The 19,848-nt window shown below is 34.7% G+C and overlaps 1 protein-coding gene across 1 annotated transcript in view; it reads left to right on the top strand.

The window, feature by feature from the left end:
- The window catches only part of PCCA (propionyl-CoA carboxylase subunit alpha), a 358,009-nt gene that overhangs the window by 117,430 nt on the left and 220,731 nt on the right, over nucleotides 1-19,848 (top strand). Inside the window, exon 8 of the mRNA XM_019754213.3 lies at nucleotides 13,415-13,451. Within this exon, the coding sequence (XP_019609772.1) occupies nucleotides 13,415-13,451 (37 nt within the window). The remainder of the gene's footprint in view (nucleotides 1-13,414; nucleotides 13,452-19,848) is intronic.

Genomic DNA, 19,848 nt, shown 5'->3' with positions numbered 1-19,848 from the left:
AGAACTCCAAGTCCCCTTATGGAGACCTACAAGTAGACAGACAATTTACTACATTTAATAATGCTAAGCTCAGAGTGCACGGGGCCCATGATGGAGGGGCATTGGGGGTATCATGGCAGATCTTCCAATGGAAATGATATCTAAGTGATACTTGAAGTCTGAGTATTAGTGAGTTAGATAAAAAGTGAGGCTGATGATGGAGACACAGCTCTATGGTCAGTAAAATGACCTCATTGTAAAAGCTTGGTCGTGAGAGACCACAGGGGTTTTGGAAAGCTGCAGGTATGCAATGTGAGGGGCTGTAGTAAGACAGCTGGAGAGAGACTTAGAATCCAGGTATGTATGGCGTTGAATGCTGTGCAGCTAGGTTTGGTGGTAATTTTTATGACTTTGGTAACCTCTGAATGGATTCATGTAGAAGAGTTAACCTGATAAAATTGCAGAATTCAAAAACTTATTTTAGTTTGTGATACGGAAAATGTATTGGAACAAGGCAAAACTCAAGGTTGTTAGATGAGTTAGAGTGATCATCCTTTAATCCAGGCTAGAAATAGTAGTGGTGCAAAACAGAGTAGTAGGATGGAGCAAAGTAGCTGGTATGGAGATAGATGGTGGAAGCGGAATATGTAAGATCATGTGATCTGTTAGATGGCGGGTGTGAAGCAGAGGGAGAATGAGCAGTAATTAAATTGCCACATTTGTTTGTAATACTTATCAGCGAACAGACTTTGGGGGGAGTTTATTAAACTTCTCTGAGTTCCTGTTGTCTTAAGAGAGAAAATAATACCCATTTATATCTTAGAGCACAGTATGCTAATATATTTGAATGAGATTTGTAAGTTATGCAGTGTAGGTTTAAAGTTAGTAATTGTTTTTATCACCTAATTAGCAGACTTTAAAAATTGTGCTCTTGCTTTGGCAGAAAGAGCCAGACAACAACAACAACAACAGCAACAAAACTAGTGTGAAAGGAATTAATAAAACAAAAAAACCAAAAAATCGAAAAGTTATACCCTAGTACTTAAAAATACAGTATCAGACATCAGTATCCCTTTTCCCTGCTAAACCAAGAATAACTTTCCTGATGATGCTTCAAAGATCTTTTATTTTTGAAAAAAGATTCAAAAATTTTTCAATTGTAGTTGACATTCAGTATTATTTTATATTAGTTTCAAATGTACAGCATAGTGATTAGACATTTATATAATTTATGAAGCGATCCCCCTGACTAGTCTAGTGCCCACCTAGACTAGTTCTTACTATATTACTAACTATATGCCCTATACTTTACTTTAATCCCCATGACTGTTTCACAGCTACCAATTTGTACTTTTTAATCCCTTCACCTTTTTCACCCTCCCACACCCCTTCCATCTGGCCACCATCATCTTGTTCCCTGCATCTTTGAGTCTGTTTCTGTTTTGTTCGTTTATTTTGTTCTTTAGATTCCACATATAAGTGGTATCAAATGGTATTTGTCTTTCTCTGTCTGTTATTTCACTTAGCATAATACCTTCCAGGCCCATCTGTGTTGTCTCAAATGGTAAGATTTCATTCCTTTTTATGGCTGAGTAATATTCCATTGTATACATGTAGCCCATCTTCTTTATCTAGTTGTCTATCATCTTCTTATCCAAGTCTAGCAACTTGGGTTGCTTCCAAATCCTGGCTTTTGTAAATAATGCTGCAGTGAACATAGGGATGCATATATCTTTTCAAATTAGTGTTTGGCCTTCTTTGGATAAATACTCAGAAGTGGAATTGCTGGGTCATAGGATAGTTCTACTTTTAATTTTTTGAGGAACCTCCATACTGTTTTCCATAGTGGCTGCACCAATTTGCAATCCCACCAACATTGCACAAGAGTCCCCCTTTCTCCACATCCTCACCAACAGGTTGTTTGTTGATGTATTGATGATGGTCATTCTGACAGGTGTGAGGTGATACCTCATTGTGGTTTTAATTTGCATTTCTCTGATGATTAGTGATGTTGAACATCTTTTCATATGTCTATTGGCCATCTGTATGTCCTCTTTGGAGGAATGTCCATTTAAGTCCTTTGCCCATTTTTAAATTGGATTGTTAGTTTTTCTGATGTTAAGTTGTATGAGTTCTTTATAAATTTTGGATATTAACCCCTTATCGGATATATCAGTGGTGAATATCTTCTCCTATTCAGTAGGTTGTCTTTTCATTTTATTGATGGTTTCCTTTGCTATTCCTAAACTTTTCATTTGATAATAGTCCCATTTGTTTATTTTTTCTTTGGTTTCCCTTGCCTGAGGCAACATATTAGAAAAAATATCACTAAGACCAATGCCAGAGAGTTTGCTGCCTATGTTTTCTTCTAGGAGTTTTATAGTTTCAGGTCTTGCATTTAAGTCTTTAATCCATTTTGAGTTTATTCTTGTATATGGTGTAAGAATGTGGTCCAGTTTCTTTATTTTGCATGTATCTGTTCAGTTTTCCCAACATCATTTATTGAATAGATTGTCTTTACCCATTGTATATTCTTGCCTCCTTTGTTACAGATTAATTGACCATATAGGCCTGGATTTATTTCATTTCTTGGCTCTCTATTCTCTTCCATTGATCTATGTCTGTTTTTATGCTAGTACCATGCTGTTTTGATTACTATAGCCTTGTAGTATAGTTTGATATCAGGTATTGTGATACCTCCAACTTTATTCTTTATTCTCAAGATTGCTGTGCTATTTGGGGTCTTTTGTAGTTACATATAAATTTTAAGATTATTTGTTCTAGTTCTGTGAAAAATATCATTGGTATTTTTATAGAGATTGCATTGAATCTATAAATTGCTTTGGGTAGTATGGACATTTTAATGATGTTAGTTCTTCCTATCCATGAACACAGTATATGCTCCATTTGTTTATATCTTCTTCAATTTATTTCTTCAGTGTCTTATAATTTTCCAAGTACAAATCTTTCACCTCTTAGGTTAAGTTTATTTCTAGGTATTTTAATTTTTGTTGTTGATGGAATTGTAAATGGGATTGTTTTCTTAATTTTTCTTTCTGATAGTTCGTTATTGGTGTATAGAAATACAACTGATTACTGAATATTAATTTTATTATCATGCTACTTTACTGAATTCATTTGTCAGTTCTAATAGTTTTTTTGTGGAATTTTTAGGGTTCTCTATATATGATATCATGTCATCTGCAAATAACAAGAGTTTTACTTCTTTTCCAATTTGGATGCCTTTATCTTGTTCCTGATCTTAAGGAGACGCTTTTAGCTTTTCCTTGTTGAATATGATGTTAGCTATGGGTTTGTCATATATAGTCTTTATTATGTTGAAATGTCTTCCCTCTATTCCCACTTTGCTGAGAGTTTTTATCATAAATGGTTGCTGGATTTTGTCAAATGCTTTTTATGCATCTATTGATGTGGTCATATGATTTTTATCTTGAATTTTGTTGACGAGTGTGTAGTGTATCACCTTAATTGATTTGTGGGTATTGAACCAACCTTGCATCCCAGGAATAAATCCCACTTGATCATGGTGTATGATCTTTTTAATATGTTGCTGAGTTCAGTTTGCTAGTATTTTGTTGAGGATTTTTGCATCTATGTTCATCAGGGATATCATACTTTAATTTTCTTTTTTCGCATTATCTTTGTCTGACTTTGTAATCAGGGTAATGGTGGCCTTGTAAAATGAGGTTGAGAGCCTTCCATCCTCTTGAGTTTTTTTTTAGAATAGCTTGAGAAGGATAGGTGTTAATTGTTTTTTGAATATTTGATAAAATTCACCTGTGAAGCCATCTGGTTCAGGACTTTTGTGGGAAGTTTTTTGATTACTGATTCCATTTTGTTAGTAGTAATCAGTGTGTTCAGATTTTCTATTTCTTCTTGATTCAGTCTTGGAAAATTATGTTTCTAGGAATTTATCGATTTCTTTTAGCTTGTCGAATTTGTTGCCATGTAATTGTTTGTAGTATTTTTTTTGCAATCCCTTGCATTGATGTGGTGTTAATTGTCACTTCTCTTATTTCTGATTTTATTTATTTAGTTTTTCTCTCTTTTTTTTCTTGATGAGTCTGGATAATGGTTTATCAATTTTGCTTATTTTTTCAAAGAACCAGCTCTTGGTTTCATTGTTTTTTGTGTGTTTGTTTGTTGTTGTTTTTTGTATATATTTTTAGACTATTTTGTTTATTTCCACTGTGATCTTTATTATTTTCTTCCTTCTACTCACTTTGGAGTTTGTTTGCCATTCTTTTTCTAGTTCCTTTAGGTGTTTGGTTAAATTGTTTATTTGAGATTTTTTTTTTCTTGTTTCTTGAGGTAGGTCTGTATTGTTATGAATTTCCTTCTTAGGACTACTTTTGCTGTGTCCCATAGATTTTTGCTTGTTGTGCTTTTGTTTTCATTTGTCTCAAGGTATCTTTTGATTTCTTCCTAGATCTCATTGTTAATTAATTCATTGTTTAGTATTTAGCCCCTATGTGTTCCTGTGTTTTTCAGTTTTTTTTCTTGTAATTGATTTCTAGTTTCATACCATTGTGGTTGGAGAAGATGCTTGATATGGTTTTAATCTTTTTAAATTTATTGAGAATTATTTTGTGGCCCTAAATACATGTGGTTTACCTTGGAAAATGTTCCATGTGCACCTGAAAAGAATGTATATTCTGTTGCTTTGGGGTGAAATGCTCTAAAAATATCACTTAAATCAATCTGATCTAATTTGTCATTAACGGGCAATGTTTTCTTGTTGATTTTCTGTCTGGAAGATCAATCCCTTGATGTCAATGGGATGTTAAAGTCCCCTAGTATGACCGTATTACTGTCAATCTCTCCCTTTGTCAGTTAATATTTGCTTTATAGATTTAGGTTCTCCTATGTTAGGTGCATAAATATTTACAATGGTTACATCCTCTTGTTGGATTTGATCCCTTTATCATTGTGAAACGTCCTTCTTTGTCTCTTTTATAGCCTTTGTTTTAAAGTCTAGTTTGTCTGATATAAGTATTGCTACCCCAGCCTTTTTTTCGTTTCCATTTGCATGAAATATCTTTTAATGTCTACTAAATTTTAGAAGGATTTGAAAGTATATTGAAACAAAGTCTTCTGCATGAGTTGGGGTTATCTGGAAAATACAATCAGCTAGTATCTATTTCCTGAACCCAGGATTGTTGAAAATTTTGCTTTACTTTATATATGAATGCAATGACTTTTTGCATACAGATAGAGCTTTTGCCCATTGTGTCTTGAAGCAATAATTTTTCTGGTGGTGGTTGTTGCAAAAACAGTCATTGATTTGTTCTAGAACCAGGAGAAGAAAGCAAACTCCTAAGTAGCTTCCCATATGAATGAATAGTAAGACGCTCATCTAGTGAGTTCAGAATTCAGGCTTGGTAAGTCAGCTGTATGTAGCAAGTACCGTGTTTCCCCAAAAATAAGACCTAGCTGGACAATCAGCTCTAATGCATCTTTTGGAGCAAAAATTAATATCAGACCCAGTCTTATATTACAGTAAAATAAGATGGGGTCTCACATTAATTTTTGCTCCAAAAAACGCATTAGAGCTGATCGTCCGGCTGGGTCTTGTTCTTGGGGAAACAGGGTAAGAAAGGAGAGGTGTGGTCTAAGTCATGGATGGTAGAGTCAGTATGTGACAATAAAATCACTGTAGAAATAAATTGGGTGTTTAGCATCAAGGAGAACTATTTTAATTTGCCTGTCTTTGTTGTAGTTTTTGCTTTCCTTCCCTGCCTTCCTTCCTTGCTCACCAGCAATAATGAGTACACAGATTTTCTGATCCGGTGAAGTGCAGTGGCGATGCATGTGCACATTTTCTGCAGTATGGTAGTGCTAATGTTCTGTATTACACAGGCTCAGCGCATGACTGCTAACCACAGCATATGCAATCAAAACCAGTCAGGAAAGGAATCAACTTGGTAGTTGGGGGTGGTAGACTGCCCATTTATCACAGGTTGCCAACCTTAATGGAGTGCTTACTCTTTGACAGACACTGTTGTAGTGTGTTTCCGCCTTGAATAATTTCGTCTTTCTCAATAACCATATGAGATAGATATTGTTATTATTCCCTTTTTAGAGATAAAGAAGCCAAATCCCAGAGAGGCACACTAGTAGGTAACTCGTTCAGTGTCACAGAGCCCGTGCTGGGTGGGACTCAGCCTTCTGGCTCCAGCACCTGTGCTCTGTGCTATGGGGCTTTGTTGCTTCTCAGGTGGGTTTGGTAGAGTAACAAATAGGCTTGCAGAAAAGGCACGCAATTTTTGTTGGCTCCTTTTTATATTTTTATGATCTACTTACACGTATTTGGTTATAGCATCTTCACCCACCCCTCCCATCGTATTCTCTGTAAAACAGAATTTTTACTGTTTTGTTCTTGGGTTGGATGATTAGAGCTCACTTAATGTAAATTGTGCTAAAATAGAGTAATAAAAGAAATGGTTACAGGTTCTGTTGACTTTCCCCCCCTTTTTCCATTTTTTAAACTGCTGTTTTGGAATTATATAGCTTAATACTTTGCTGCAACCCTTCCCTCATCAGTGTTGCCAATCGTTCAGTAAGTTCAGAATCTGAATGCAGCGTTCTGTAAGACTGGCTGGGGTTACAGGATGAACCATAGGGATTTTTATCGCTTAGAAGAAGAGAATCAAATGATACTGTTGCACTGTTCCTTTTTCTTACCTTCTGATTTGAAGCTGTCAGGAATGTATTATCACTAATGTTTTTCATTTATTTTTGCACTTTTCTGTGTTTTCTCAGTTTTATTACTTTTGATATGACTACAAAAATATTCTAAATACTTCAGTTGAAAATTGCATAAGGGAGTCAGGACCATCAAATTTGCTTTATTCCTGTTTTTGAAATTTTTGTATTTGACTTTTCTTCTTTCTTTAAGGGGATTATCGTCCCACCTGTTAGAAAAATTATTTTAATAAAATACAGAATATTATTGAACAATACTTGAACAGTGCTTGCTGTTTTAATCCCTCTAGTATTTTCTCATATTGTATTGTATGTTATGTAATTATTAGATGTGAGAACTATCTTAAGAATGTTCGAAAGCTAAGAGAGTGTTTAGCAGAATCAGTTCTGCTTTGTCTTCAAATATTGCCAAGTTGGATTTATGAAAAAGGAATGATGTTTTGCTTCAAAGAGATGGGTTTTATATAAATAAAGGGCAAATGTGTTTGGTACCATAAAGTTTAATAACTTATCTCACACTTTTATTAAATAAAGTTTAATATTTGTAAATTGAAATCAACCTGCTTTCTATTACTTTGTAGTATAACTTAAACTTGTGGCCCTTCAAATTGAAAACTTATTACCACGTAAAGTTTGATAGTTTGATGAAATATGTAATGAAAAATGACAGTTTAGATATTACTATCTGCACATATTTTTAAGAATAGGTTTTGTGAAACCTGTTTCAAACTTTTGAAGTTGCATGATGCAGTGACGGAAGTGTTGGAGAATTAAGAGGCAAGGGTAGATATGGGGTTGGTTTTGTCCAGTGTTAACAGTATTTCATTGAATGTACTTTGTCTTAAACTGAGGCAAAACCCAAGCTTGTCTGTTTCTTGAGCCCCTGCTCTGAACTATTGTGTGGTACTTCCTTGCTATATATCACTTTGATATGTGAATCTGAAGAAGCTACTACATCTCCTTGGTGTAAGTTCACTCACTTATAACATTGATGCTCTGGAGATGAGCTGTTCTGTTGACATTAGATTCGATCATTTAGGAGATTGTCCTATCATAATAGACTTATTTCTGTGGAAGCTGATGGATAGTTGTTTATTCATTCAACAAATAACGTGTTGATTGCGTTGATTTACTAAGCTCTGGGGGTTCAGTAGAGAGCAAGACAGAGCTAGTTATTGCTGTCATGGAAATTAAGTGCCACAGGGCTGTCACAATTGAAGGACAGAGTGTAAAGTGATTACACAGCAATGGTACATAACCTGCTGTCGGAGGACTGGAAAGGCTTTCTAAACAAAGTGACATTTAGGTGAAGCCTGAAGCATGCACCCCTGAGTTCAAGCGAAAATGGTAATTCTTTTCTCACCTAGACTACTTCTTCCCAGTTGGTACTTTCATTCTCTGTCTCTCTCTAAGCTATTCATTTGTTCATTCCTTTATTAATTCTTTTCATTTAGCAACTGTTTATTGAATAACTACTGTGTATGTGCCAGGCACTGTTCTAGGCATTTGAAATATATCACTGAACCAGGTAGACAGAGATTTCTCTCTTTATGGAGCTTACATTTTAATTGGATAGAGAGATACAGAGGGTAGACAATACACATAATAATAATAATAATAATAAGTAAATTATATGCTAAAATTTTTCAAAATGCAGACAGAGCGAGGCCCCTCATTTCCTTGCTCTTCGGCTAAAGTTCAGTGTCTTTAATGCGGCCTGTGAGGCCTGCTTCACTATATATACTGTAGGCTCATTCTTCAGGCCCCAAGCACCCTGACTGTGCTCCACCATACTTCCATTCGTTAGGTTTCCTTTCAAAGTCACTGTGTCGGAGGAGTTTCCTGCAACTCTGTTTTTGAATTAGAGATCCCCTGTTGTCACATGCCTTCTTCACCTCTTCTGTGTAACATGCATCTCGATAATGATTTCTTAGCTGCTATGCAATCATATTTAAGGCCTATCTTTTTTTTTTTTTAATTTTATTGGGGAATATTGGGGACCAGTGTGTTTCTCCAGGGCCCATCAGCTCCAAGTCGTCCTTCAATCTAGTTGTGGAGGGCGCAGCTCAGCTCCAAGTCCAGGCACCGTTTTCAATCTTAGTTGCAGAGGGCTCAGCCCACCATCCCATGCAGGAATCTAACCGGCAACCTTATTGTTGAGAGCTTGCGCTCTAACCAACTGAGCCACCCGGCCACCCCACGGCCTGTCTTTTCTGCTAGACTATAAATTACATGAGGGCTGGAATGGTGACTTTTTCTCTCCACTCTTGGGCCTTCAGGGCCTAGTGGCATATAGTAATAAGAGTTGGTTTGGTGAAAGGAGGTAGAAGAGGAGGGAGTTTTTGGTTGAGCCAAGTAGGATGTGTGTAGGCTGGGGAGGATGCTTGGGCTTTGGGGCGGGGAGTGAAGTGCGGGGTGGAGAGGGACTGGGGATGAGACTGGGGGCTCAGGCAGGCAGGATCAAGAATTGAAACCAAGTTAAACAGTGTAAATTTGGTTCTATGGCAATAGGAATACTAGTTTGTTTTGATACCATTAATTGCCCTGGAAATACTTAATTAGATAATTTGAATAATACTTTCAAGTGTGGTTTATTTAATTGTTAAATTATGAAAGTAGTATGAAGTATGAAATTTTGCTCTTTATGCTGAGAAAGTTCAACATGTATCTAAGGGTATGCAGTGATACAAAGTTCCCCCTCCCCCAACTCTCAGTCCTACTTTTGAGCAGTCACTCAAGCTGAGTTTTTTGTGTATATCATCCATAAGCTTTAATGAGCATCCAAATGTGTTTTTCTGTCTTAATGTAGATAAGGTCCTGTTATACATATTATCCTACAACGTGCCCCCCCCCCACTACATACTGTTATTTTACACATCTTTAAAGTTTAAGAGTAGTTTTATAACTTAAATCTGAGTCATCATTCCGCTTCTTAGAGCCAAGGCATTGGCACTCCACCAAATCCCATAAGGCCCTGCGACAACAGGCTATGCCTCTACCTCTCCTTCATCCTTCCACTTCCACACTGTGCTTCAGTGTTTGCCTCATGGACTGTTTTTAAATTTCTAGAAGATGCTAAGTACCTTCCTAATTTAGGTTTCTTGTGCAAGTTGTTCCTTCTGCCTAGGATCCTTCCCATGGCATTTAGCTGTTGTTTTCGTAGGGGAACAGAATTTATTATTTTCAGGTTTTCGTGTGAATTTTACTTGAGAAGGCTCTTTTCTGTGCAGTCTATCTAAAACAGGTTCTCCCTCTCACACTCTCCCTCAGTACTGTTTTTTTCCATGTAACATTTATTTCAATTCTCAATTGATTTGCTTACTCTTTTCTGTTTTGTTAGGCTGTAAGTTTCATGAGGGCAAAAACTGTTTCATGTAGTATTGCCCAGTAAATATTTATGGACTGAATGTGTGAATGGATGAATAAGGACATATGGATCAACCTCATTTTTTTAAAGGCTGTGTAATATTCCTTTTTTTTAAAAAATAAGCATTTCTTGGAATCCAACTGATGGCATATGCTGGGAGCAAGATCTCAAATGCTCCCTATATTCCACTTTATATATGTACCAAGTATGGTACCAGTTCCTTATTGAAAGTCTTTTAAATTATTTTTCTGATTTTCATTTATCAGAACACCACCCACAAATTGAAAATAATAAATGTCTATAAATCTTTCCGTGTGCATGCATGTGAGTATATCAGGTAGCTTCCTAAAATTGAAACTGCTGGGTTGGAAAACATGTCCTCAAACTTTGGAAAGATACTGAAAATTTCTTTTAACAAAGATTGCACCATTTTATAGAGCACCAGTAGTGAGAGGAGGGCTTGTTTACATTCAGATCATCAAACTTTGGCAGATGAAAAGTGCTGTCTCGTTTTTTTAAATTTGTATGTCTATAATTATGGCTAAAGTTGAACATATTTATTCTTCTTTTGGATTTTATTTTATGTGAACTTCTTATTTAATCTTTTGCTCATATTTCCTGATGATTGTTGGTCTTTTTCTTGTTGATTCAAGTTTTTTATTAATTTCTTTCTACCTGTAGCTTTATGGAGAAGTTATGCTGTGTGATGTGTCAGTACCCCTGAATTTAGAACTATATGGGGGTTTTTATCTTTTTAAAAGTAGTTTTATATACCCTGATAAGAAAACTAAATGTGCTTAAGAACATATTGGAAATGAGGGTATTTAATAGTTAATTGTTGAAACATAATAGTGTTTTAATGTCCAGTATATAATATGTCCGCAATCAAATATTTTGGCATGAATGAATGACAAGCAAAAAATCAATTTTTAAGGAAGTTGGATTTTATTTGGAAGTTCGTTTAGTAGAATTTGCTCTTCATAGTAAGAAAACTTAAGCATACTGATTAGTTAAATGTCAAGATTGTTTTGTGGCAGTTTATTGAAGTGTTGGATTTGTGGCAATTAAAGAACTTTTAGAAGTTTTGCTTTGTGTAAAAATATGTACTGCGGGTGCCAAAAAAGATGTATACACATTTTAAGAGATGTTATCTATACTCAAGCAGTAGTTTGCCGTAATCAGAAGTGTCTGGACACTGATGGTAACCACTTTGAGCACCTCTTGTAATTGCAGTAGTCAAACATGAGTTGTATTCATATTTTGTTATTGGTATACATGGAGGATTACAATTAATACAGTTTTTTTGCTTTCTTAAAATGCATATAAATTTTTGTTGGCACCCTCTGTGTGTATATGTATGTATATATATGTATGTATATATATGTGTGTGTATATATATACACACACACACATATACACACTCACACATATATACACATTTATAACGTGTATATACAAATAAACGACAAAATGCAACTAATGAATTCTATGAATTATCTTTTAACTTCTGCCTGTTAGTTCTCTCAGGGTGACGAACTTTTTAGAAAGCAGTTTATTTCCTCTCAGAATATCTTTTGCAAATATACTAATACACCTTTGAAATAAAAGACATGTTAAAAGTTTCCTTCTAGGCTTCTTATAATCCAGTCTCCATCAGCCAGCACTCTTCCTGTATTTTGTTCGCGAGGCACTAATTGTCCGCATTTGGCAGGTTTAACACTTCCTGACAGAGAGGCTATTAAGGGGAAGTATTCTCCAATAACTGTCACTGGCTTGAACAAAGAACCTTCAAACTCAATGTGTGGAAACCACTAACATTCTTAAATGACCCTTTTCATGGATTTTTATCCCTTTAAGCTAAAATTTGGGGAATGTAGGGTCAGCGAAAACAGCAAGGTGTAATAAAGCAGTAAACCTTGATTTTTTGGGGGGTAGAGTGGGAGGTATAGATTTATCTCTGACTTGAAAACAATTGTTATTTGGAAAATCTCATTAGCAGATGTGACTGGTTGGAGTAAAAAAAAAAAAAAAGACTTAAAACTGATGTCGCTTTCAGGACCGCTTTGAACTTAACAAGCACCTATTTGTGGAGCAGACTGGCTAATGAAAGGAAATTAAATTTTTCTGACAACTTCCCCTGCCAACCTCCTTATCCAGGGGATGTTATTAGGTACTGAAGACTTTTAAGGAAGATTTTTTTTTTATTAGACATAAATGAACCAGTTATAAACATCCCCTGCTCTCCCTTTTGGGGGACGATTCTGACATGGTTATTCTACATTTTTAAAGTATTAGCCTTAAAAGCTTAAAAAATACTAGCCTTCACTTTAGTATTTTAAAGTTATTTTCTAAAAAATTCAGGCATGCTCCCACTAGTGGTTTCAAAACATTGTTGTCATTCCTTGTGATAGTTACTTTATGTCACTAAATTTTAGAAAAAATTAAATTTACTAAGAATCTTGGATTTAACACCTTTTTTTCAGCTTTCCCTTCGCTGTTTGTTATATGGGGAAAAGTATCAGGAGTGGCCTTTTTTGGGCATGTTAGGTGACAGTTAATGATAATGATATGGTTTAGATTCAAGGGAAGTTTTTGTCTTTTCAGTGGCATTGGTTGATATTTACCAATAATTAATCCTCACATTCATAAACTCTTACCTTGTACTGTTTCAGAATGCATTTTCTTTCCTTGGCTTTTGGAAGTTTCCCCCCCATTAGTTGGTTCGTAGAATTTAAAGTTTCAATTTATATAACAAAATATAACTAGTAGAGATAAAATACTGAAACAAAGATGAAATAAAAAAAGAAAAAAGTAATGAAGATTTCTAAAGGAATTTTTTTGAGAGGACAATTGGCAATTCCTATAGATACTGGAAATTTTTCATTTCTGGAAAATCTTTGAGCTTCTCCCAAACAATAGAGAATCAACTCCCCCTGCTGTCAGAATCTAGGAAAACATGACATGTAAATATCAGGGAGACAGAAACAAGCTGGCTGTGGACAAGCTTTAATGATCTGATTTACGATTCAGTATTGATTGTAAACATCTAAATTCTGCTGTTAAATTCCAGCAACTGCACCAAATCATTTGGCAATTCTGGTAGTGCTTCCTGCCAGCTCATTTCAAACTGCTTTGAGTTTCTTAATATAATAATGATGAGGTAGAATTTACATTCCACTTATGGTATTAATTTTACATTTCTCTGAATGAAAAGAGTTAGAAGGTTGTAAAATTGAACATTAAATGAATCAGAGGAGACAGTAGTGCAATATATGACTGCCCTAAAGACATTGTGCAATGGCTGATGGGATTAATGTTGGGTCTCATTTCCTGCTTTTACAGGATGCAGATGAAGCTGTCAGAATTGCAAGGGAAATTGGTAAGTCCTTAAATTAACTTTGGTAGAGTTTCTGTGTCTTTCAGCAGATATGGTTGAGTAAACATGTAATAAGGAATTCCCATAGAGCAAATAATATTTTAATAGTTTTAGGTTTCTGATTAGTTGTCGCTCTGAAAGAATTTATCAGCTGAATTACCATTTTCTGTTATTAAAGTGAACGTTAAAGAGTAATTTGACCTTAATTATAGCTCTTTTGTAAGACGAAATCACTGGATAATTAAAAGAAGGAATTGTCTTAAGAGTTCTTGAGATTGAATTAATGTAAATTTATATGTATATAATTGAATGCAACTTATTAAAGTTAAGGACATATATAATTAAAATAAAGATGTCATATTTGACAAGGCTGTTCAGGTTTTTACTTTTCCTAAGATGTTAAATATCAATTTAATAATCTTGCTAGGAAAGAGAAAATAGCATGTGAGAAATTAGAACTGAATATTCTAAATTGGATTAAAAGGTAAACTGAAGGACATTTTAATGACTTTTACTTGACTGTTTTAGGTATAATTATACCCGGCTAGTGTTTCTCAACCTTTTGTTTTCAAAAATATTCCTGGAGCTCATGACAACTATTGTATTTTCAGTATCTGCTATTAAGATAATGTACGAGGGCATATTGTTATCATGGTTTAGCAATGCTATGAAATAACTTCACAATTTTATTAATCAAATTAGTATTTGTATGTATTTGACAGAAATTTGTAGCTATATGAGCGAAATTAGATAATGCTTGGTAGTCAGGAATTCACTGCATCTTCTTAGCATTCCTACACTGATAGGGCAAGCTTTTCAGCCTTCTGTGTTAACATTTCCTTAGTTTTGTTTTCTCATTCAGATTGGTCATTTAGAATCATATCATTCACTTGGGGAGCATTTGGTTTGGCAAACTTCACATAGTTGTGATATGTGGGAATATCTTTTGAGCCTGAAAGTGACCACTTCATTAGTAGATATATTCTTTGCAATAGGGACAGTCAAACTTAGCAGTTCTTCAGTCATCTAAAAAGATGTTGATCTTGTTGCATCCCTGTTTTTCGTTGGGTCTGGCCAAATTATTTGGGTTTGGCTCATTGTTAAGTGTGTTTTGTTGTTTGTTTTGCAAATAATTTCTCTTACTAACACAGGTCCTAGACTTAAGACTAGACCCTAGAAATTGTAATTTCTCCGAATACATCCGTCATCTCCTAACTAATCATTTCTTCAGATTCATCAACATTTTCAAAAGAATTTCAGTACGTCACAGGAAGATTTGCTAGATTGCTGAAGAAGTTAGTACATGGAACTGATCTGTGGTTTATTTCTTTGAGAAAATTAAAAACTTCACTCTGTGGTTTGAAATCACTGGCATTCCTCGGAGCCTAAGAGGCATGTAGCGTACCCACTGGCTCTTGAGGAGACTTTCCTAAAATTAGTTCATTTTATTCTATTGTATACTTTTAGATTTCAACAGTAGTCTTTCTACTTCCAGTTTAGATACTATTGTTATCTACGAAATAGGATATAATAATACTATTATCACAATAATACCTACATAAAAAGGACAATATTTGGAGAAATTTAGAGAAATGAAAAGGGATTAGGAGAAAATCTTGAATTACATTGGAGTGCCACATTTTGAGTTATGAATCTTCAACTCAAGCATTTCCTTCCTATGAAGGGCAGCTGTAGATTACTTTGCTTGCTTTCATGTCTTGTCTTCTATCTTTTAAAAATAATCTGTGACCTTTAAAATAACCAGTGAGTCATGATGGGACTCTGACCAGTTCTCATCACTTGTTTTTTCCCCTTAATATTTTAATGCTGTGCTTTATCCCCCTTTCAGTTTTTTTACTACTGAGGTTACCTAATTCAGTCTAAGGCTATCTTTATATTGGGCACATCCTTTCCTATCTTCTAATTCTTTCCCAGTTACTTTTTCGCATTTGTGAAATAAATGATTGTGATAATGGCTATTTAGTATACGAGTGCTAGTGGTTTACTTATGTTGAAAGAAAGGGAAGCCATAAACTTGAGGTGAAATAAAACATAATAAAGAACCAGGGTCATCAGCTTTATAAAGCTTTTGGAATTTCCCTGAAAATCCCTTCTGAATCACCATGGAAACCTCCCATAAAACCTTTTTCCCTCAAGTGCCAGCTTCTAAAATAAATGGAATTACATATTATTAAAGTCTCTTGGTTTTCTGTATTGTTTGGTGATTCATCAGTATTGTTTTATTAATTTTGTTGAGATACATCACATTTTAACTACATTATGATTTCGATGGGCCTTTCTGAGTTTATCTAAGCGTTGAATTGACCATTGATTCCACGGGAAAGTATGTTCCTGGTTCTAAATAACTGAATTATGATCAAACCTTCGAACCTATCCATTGTAAGTTGTGATTGTCTACGTGTCATACCTACTCATAGATTTCTCTGTTTTACCTCTGTGTTACATGGTGAAAATGAAATCGATCATCTTTTATGTGGTTCCCTCCTCTCTCACATCTTTACTTCTCTTCTGGAAACAGGAACCTATGCTGCCCAAGGAGGAAACTAACTGCTTTGAGCATTGATGAATTAGAGGTCTTTTACATGATAGTAGCTCTTGTTTATGGAGCATTCTTTCCATGTAGTGGGCACTTTGTGAATGTTATTTCTAATGCTAATTCTTGGGTTAATTATTTTCATTTAAATTTAAGAAACTAAGGATTAGAGTTTGCTCAAGGTCACAGAACTACTGAGTGGTGGGCCTGCTTTAAATTTAGGTTCATTTAACTCCAAAAACTGTGGATTTTTCATTGTACTTTGGGAAAACTAATGGGATTAAAGGATGAGAGCTAAAATTTGAGTCACCACTTTGTTTAAAGTACTGTAAGGCACTTAAGCATGTTATATGTGGAATTAAATAGATAGCCTCTTATCAATGACAGGTGAGAGACAGTAAAGACTTAATATGTTACTTCCAAGTACTTGTTTTTTGGTTTTCCTTGTCTCCCTCATTCTCAATCCTGATGTTTTTCCTTTGACCTCTCTAAGTTTAAAGATACAGGGCTCCTGATCCCCAGTTTATCTTTAACCCCAGAGACAGATAACAGTAATCAGTGACCTTGATTTGCATTAAAGTTTGATCATTTTACTGGATCAAAGGTCCCTAATACAGTCAAGCCAAAATTGATTTCTTAAAAGGAAAAGAAACTAAATCTAAAACCTGTTCTTTAAGAACTTCCAGATTATTCGGATTCTTTTGGCTGTCTTTCTTACAGTCGCAAATCAATTTATGCCCAATTTAAATAAAATTTTTTGATCCTCAGGTCCACCATACTTCAGACCTGCTTTTTCCACCGTTTCTACAGCTCAGTAAATGTCACTCCATTCATTCAGTGACTAAAGCTAAAACCCAAGATCTATCCTGGTGCCTTTTTTCTTGTCATCCTATTGTCAATCTATCAATAGATACTGTCAATTCTTCATTCAAAATATCTCCCATACTGACTACTCTCTATCTTTACTACCAACACTCTCCTCCAAACGACCATTGTCCTTGCAGGGACTATGACAATGGTTTCTCTACTTCTTTAATACTTCAAAGCCATTCTTCACATAGCAGTCAGTGTGATATTTTAAAACTCTAAATAATAAGGACACATCCATCTCATCCCACCCCATCCCTGCTTTCAACCTCTCATGGATTTCCACTGCACTTAGATAAAAATCAAAATTCCTTACCCTGACTACAAAACCCGAATGATTGGCACCTGCCTTTCTCTCCAATCTCATCGTATACTACGCACTTCCTTGCCTACTATATACTTCAGTCACACTGGCTTTCTTGAACACACCAAATTTCAGGGCCATAGAATAAGATGTTTTTGGAGAGGGAGAGGAGCCGGGAATACTCTTTACATGGATGGCTCCTTGTTACCTTTCATATCTTGGCTTACAGGTCATGTCTTCAAGAGAAGACACTAATATTACCACTTGGTCGTTCTGCCACCCATATTCTAAATCTCTGCATAGTATTCATGACTTTTGGTTATTTCTCTTGTTTATTAACTTTTTCCTCAATATATTATTTTGAAAAATTTCAACCATATGACATTTTGAAAGAATTTTACAGTGTGTACCTGTATACGCAACACCAAGATTCCACTATTAATCTTTTGCTAGATTTGCTTTATTACTTTTATCTATGCATTTGTTAATCCATCTCATTATAACTGCATTTCAAAGTAAATTGCAGATACCAGTGTGCATCCCCCTAAATACTTCAACATACTGTCATTAATTGAATTCAGTATTAATTGAATTCAGTAATACAATCTTACTTGAGGAGAAATTTATATACAGTAACATGAACAAATCTTAAGGCTTTATTAGCTTATTTTGATGTATACATACATCTGTATAACCACAAAACCTACCAAGATAATGAGCATTACTGTTACCCCAGAGAATTCCCTCATGTTCCTTATAAGCCAATCCTCACCCCACCATGTTCAGAGGCAACGTGTTCTCAATTTTTATACTAAAGATTAGATTTTTTAAAAATGCGATAAAATTTAAGTACTATAATATTTAGCTTTTCAAAATGTATAATTCAGTGGTTTTTAGTGTATTTACAAGATTGTGCAACCATCACCACTAATTCCAGAATATTTTGTTTACCCCCAAAAGAAACTCTGTAGCCATTAGTATTCATTGTTTATCTCCCCAGTCACTGGCAACCACTAATTTTCTTTCTGTCTCTATGGATTTACCTACTCTGGATATTTCATATAAATGGGATCATATAACATGTGACCTTTTTTGTCTGGTTCTTTTACTTAGAGTTATGTTTTCAAAGTTTATCTGTATTTTACCACGTGTCAGTACGTCATTCCTTTTTATGACTAAATAATATTCCATTGTATGTATATACCACATTTTGTTTATCCAGTCACCTATTGATGGACATTGGGTTCTTTCCACCTTTTGACTATTGTAAATAGTGCTGCTATGAACATGTGTGAATATATATTTGTTTGACTATGTGTTTTCAATTCTTTTGGGTATATACCTAGTTGTGGGATTGCTGGTAATTCTATGTTTAACTTTTTGAGGAACTGCCAAACTGTTTTCCATGGCAGCTGAACCACTTTACATTCCTATCAGCAATGTATGAGGGTTCCAGATTCTTCACATCATTGACACCACTTGGTATATTTTTTTATATTATAGCCATACTATGTGTGTGAAATGCTATCTCACTGTGGCAGATATTGGCAGAGTGGATAAAAAACATCCAACTATATGCTGTCAGTAAGAAATTTACTTTAGAGACAGAAATAGATTGAAAGTGAAAGGATGGAAAGAGATATCCCATGTAAATGTAACCAAAAGAGAGTTGTGGCGGCCATACTAATACCAGAGAAAATACTTAAATCAGACTTCAAGCCTAAAACTGTTACAGGAGACAAAGAAGACATTATATACTGATTATTATACACATATATGCACCAAACAGCAAACATCCAAAATATATGAAGTAAACATTGACAGAATGGAAAGGAGGAATTGACAGTTATATGATAATAGTCGGAGACTTCAATACCACACTTTAAATAATGGATAGAGCATCTACGGAGAGGATTAGTAAGTAAATAGAGATCTTGAAAAACACTATAAACTAATTAGACCATATATATGTATATAAATGTATACATACATATGAAAAACACTTTACTCAGCAACAGAAAAATACACATTTTCCTCAAGTAACCATTAAAAGCAAGGGTAAAAGAGAGAACGATTCAGAATTTTTAAAGGAAAAAGGAAATAATATCAAATGGAGAAGTATCTCATAAAGTGCATTCCTTGTCTTGCAATGTTCCCAGTACTTAGATTGATGTAGAAATATTCCTCTGCCCCTTTTATTTAAATATCTTCATGTACTGCTCTTCTCTTAAAATAATGTGAGGGTCCCTGCATTAAGTAATGTCTTTTATCCTTGCAAGTAATTGTTTTATATTCATTTGGTTACTATTTTATAATAAAATTGACCATGGGTTAGTTTCCTTTATATTTCTAGTATTTAAGACAATGCTCATTACATAGTATGTATCAGCAAGTGGTTATTTGGTGAATGAATTCAAATAGAAATTTATACATATATCTACAAATCATGCACATTTTAAAGTCCCCCCCCACAATATTTATAGATAAGGATTTGATAATTATCCTTTTCCATACTTATAATATTTGTAATATCTGTAATTTGTAATAGTATTTTTTTTTTAATTTTTATTGAGGAATATTGGGAACAGTGTGTTTTTCCAGGACCCATCAGCTCCATGTCAAGTCGTTGTTTTCAATCTAGTTGTGGAGAGTGTAGCTAAGCTTCAGGTCAAGTC

Source organism: Rhinolophus sinicus, chromosome 16 (assembly GCF_057876585.1).
Source record: "Rhinolophus sinicus isolate RSI-liver-muscle chromosome 16, RSI-T2T, whole genome shotgun sequence".
Classification (NCBI taxonomy): domain Eukaryota; kingdom Metazoa; phylum Chordata; class Mammalia; order Chiroptera; family Rhinolophidae; genus Rhinolophus; species Rhinolophus sinicus.
This window is presented reverse-complemented; position numbering and strand designations above follow the sequence as displayed.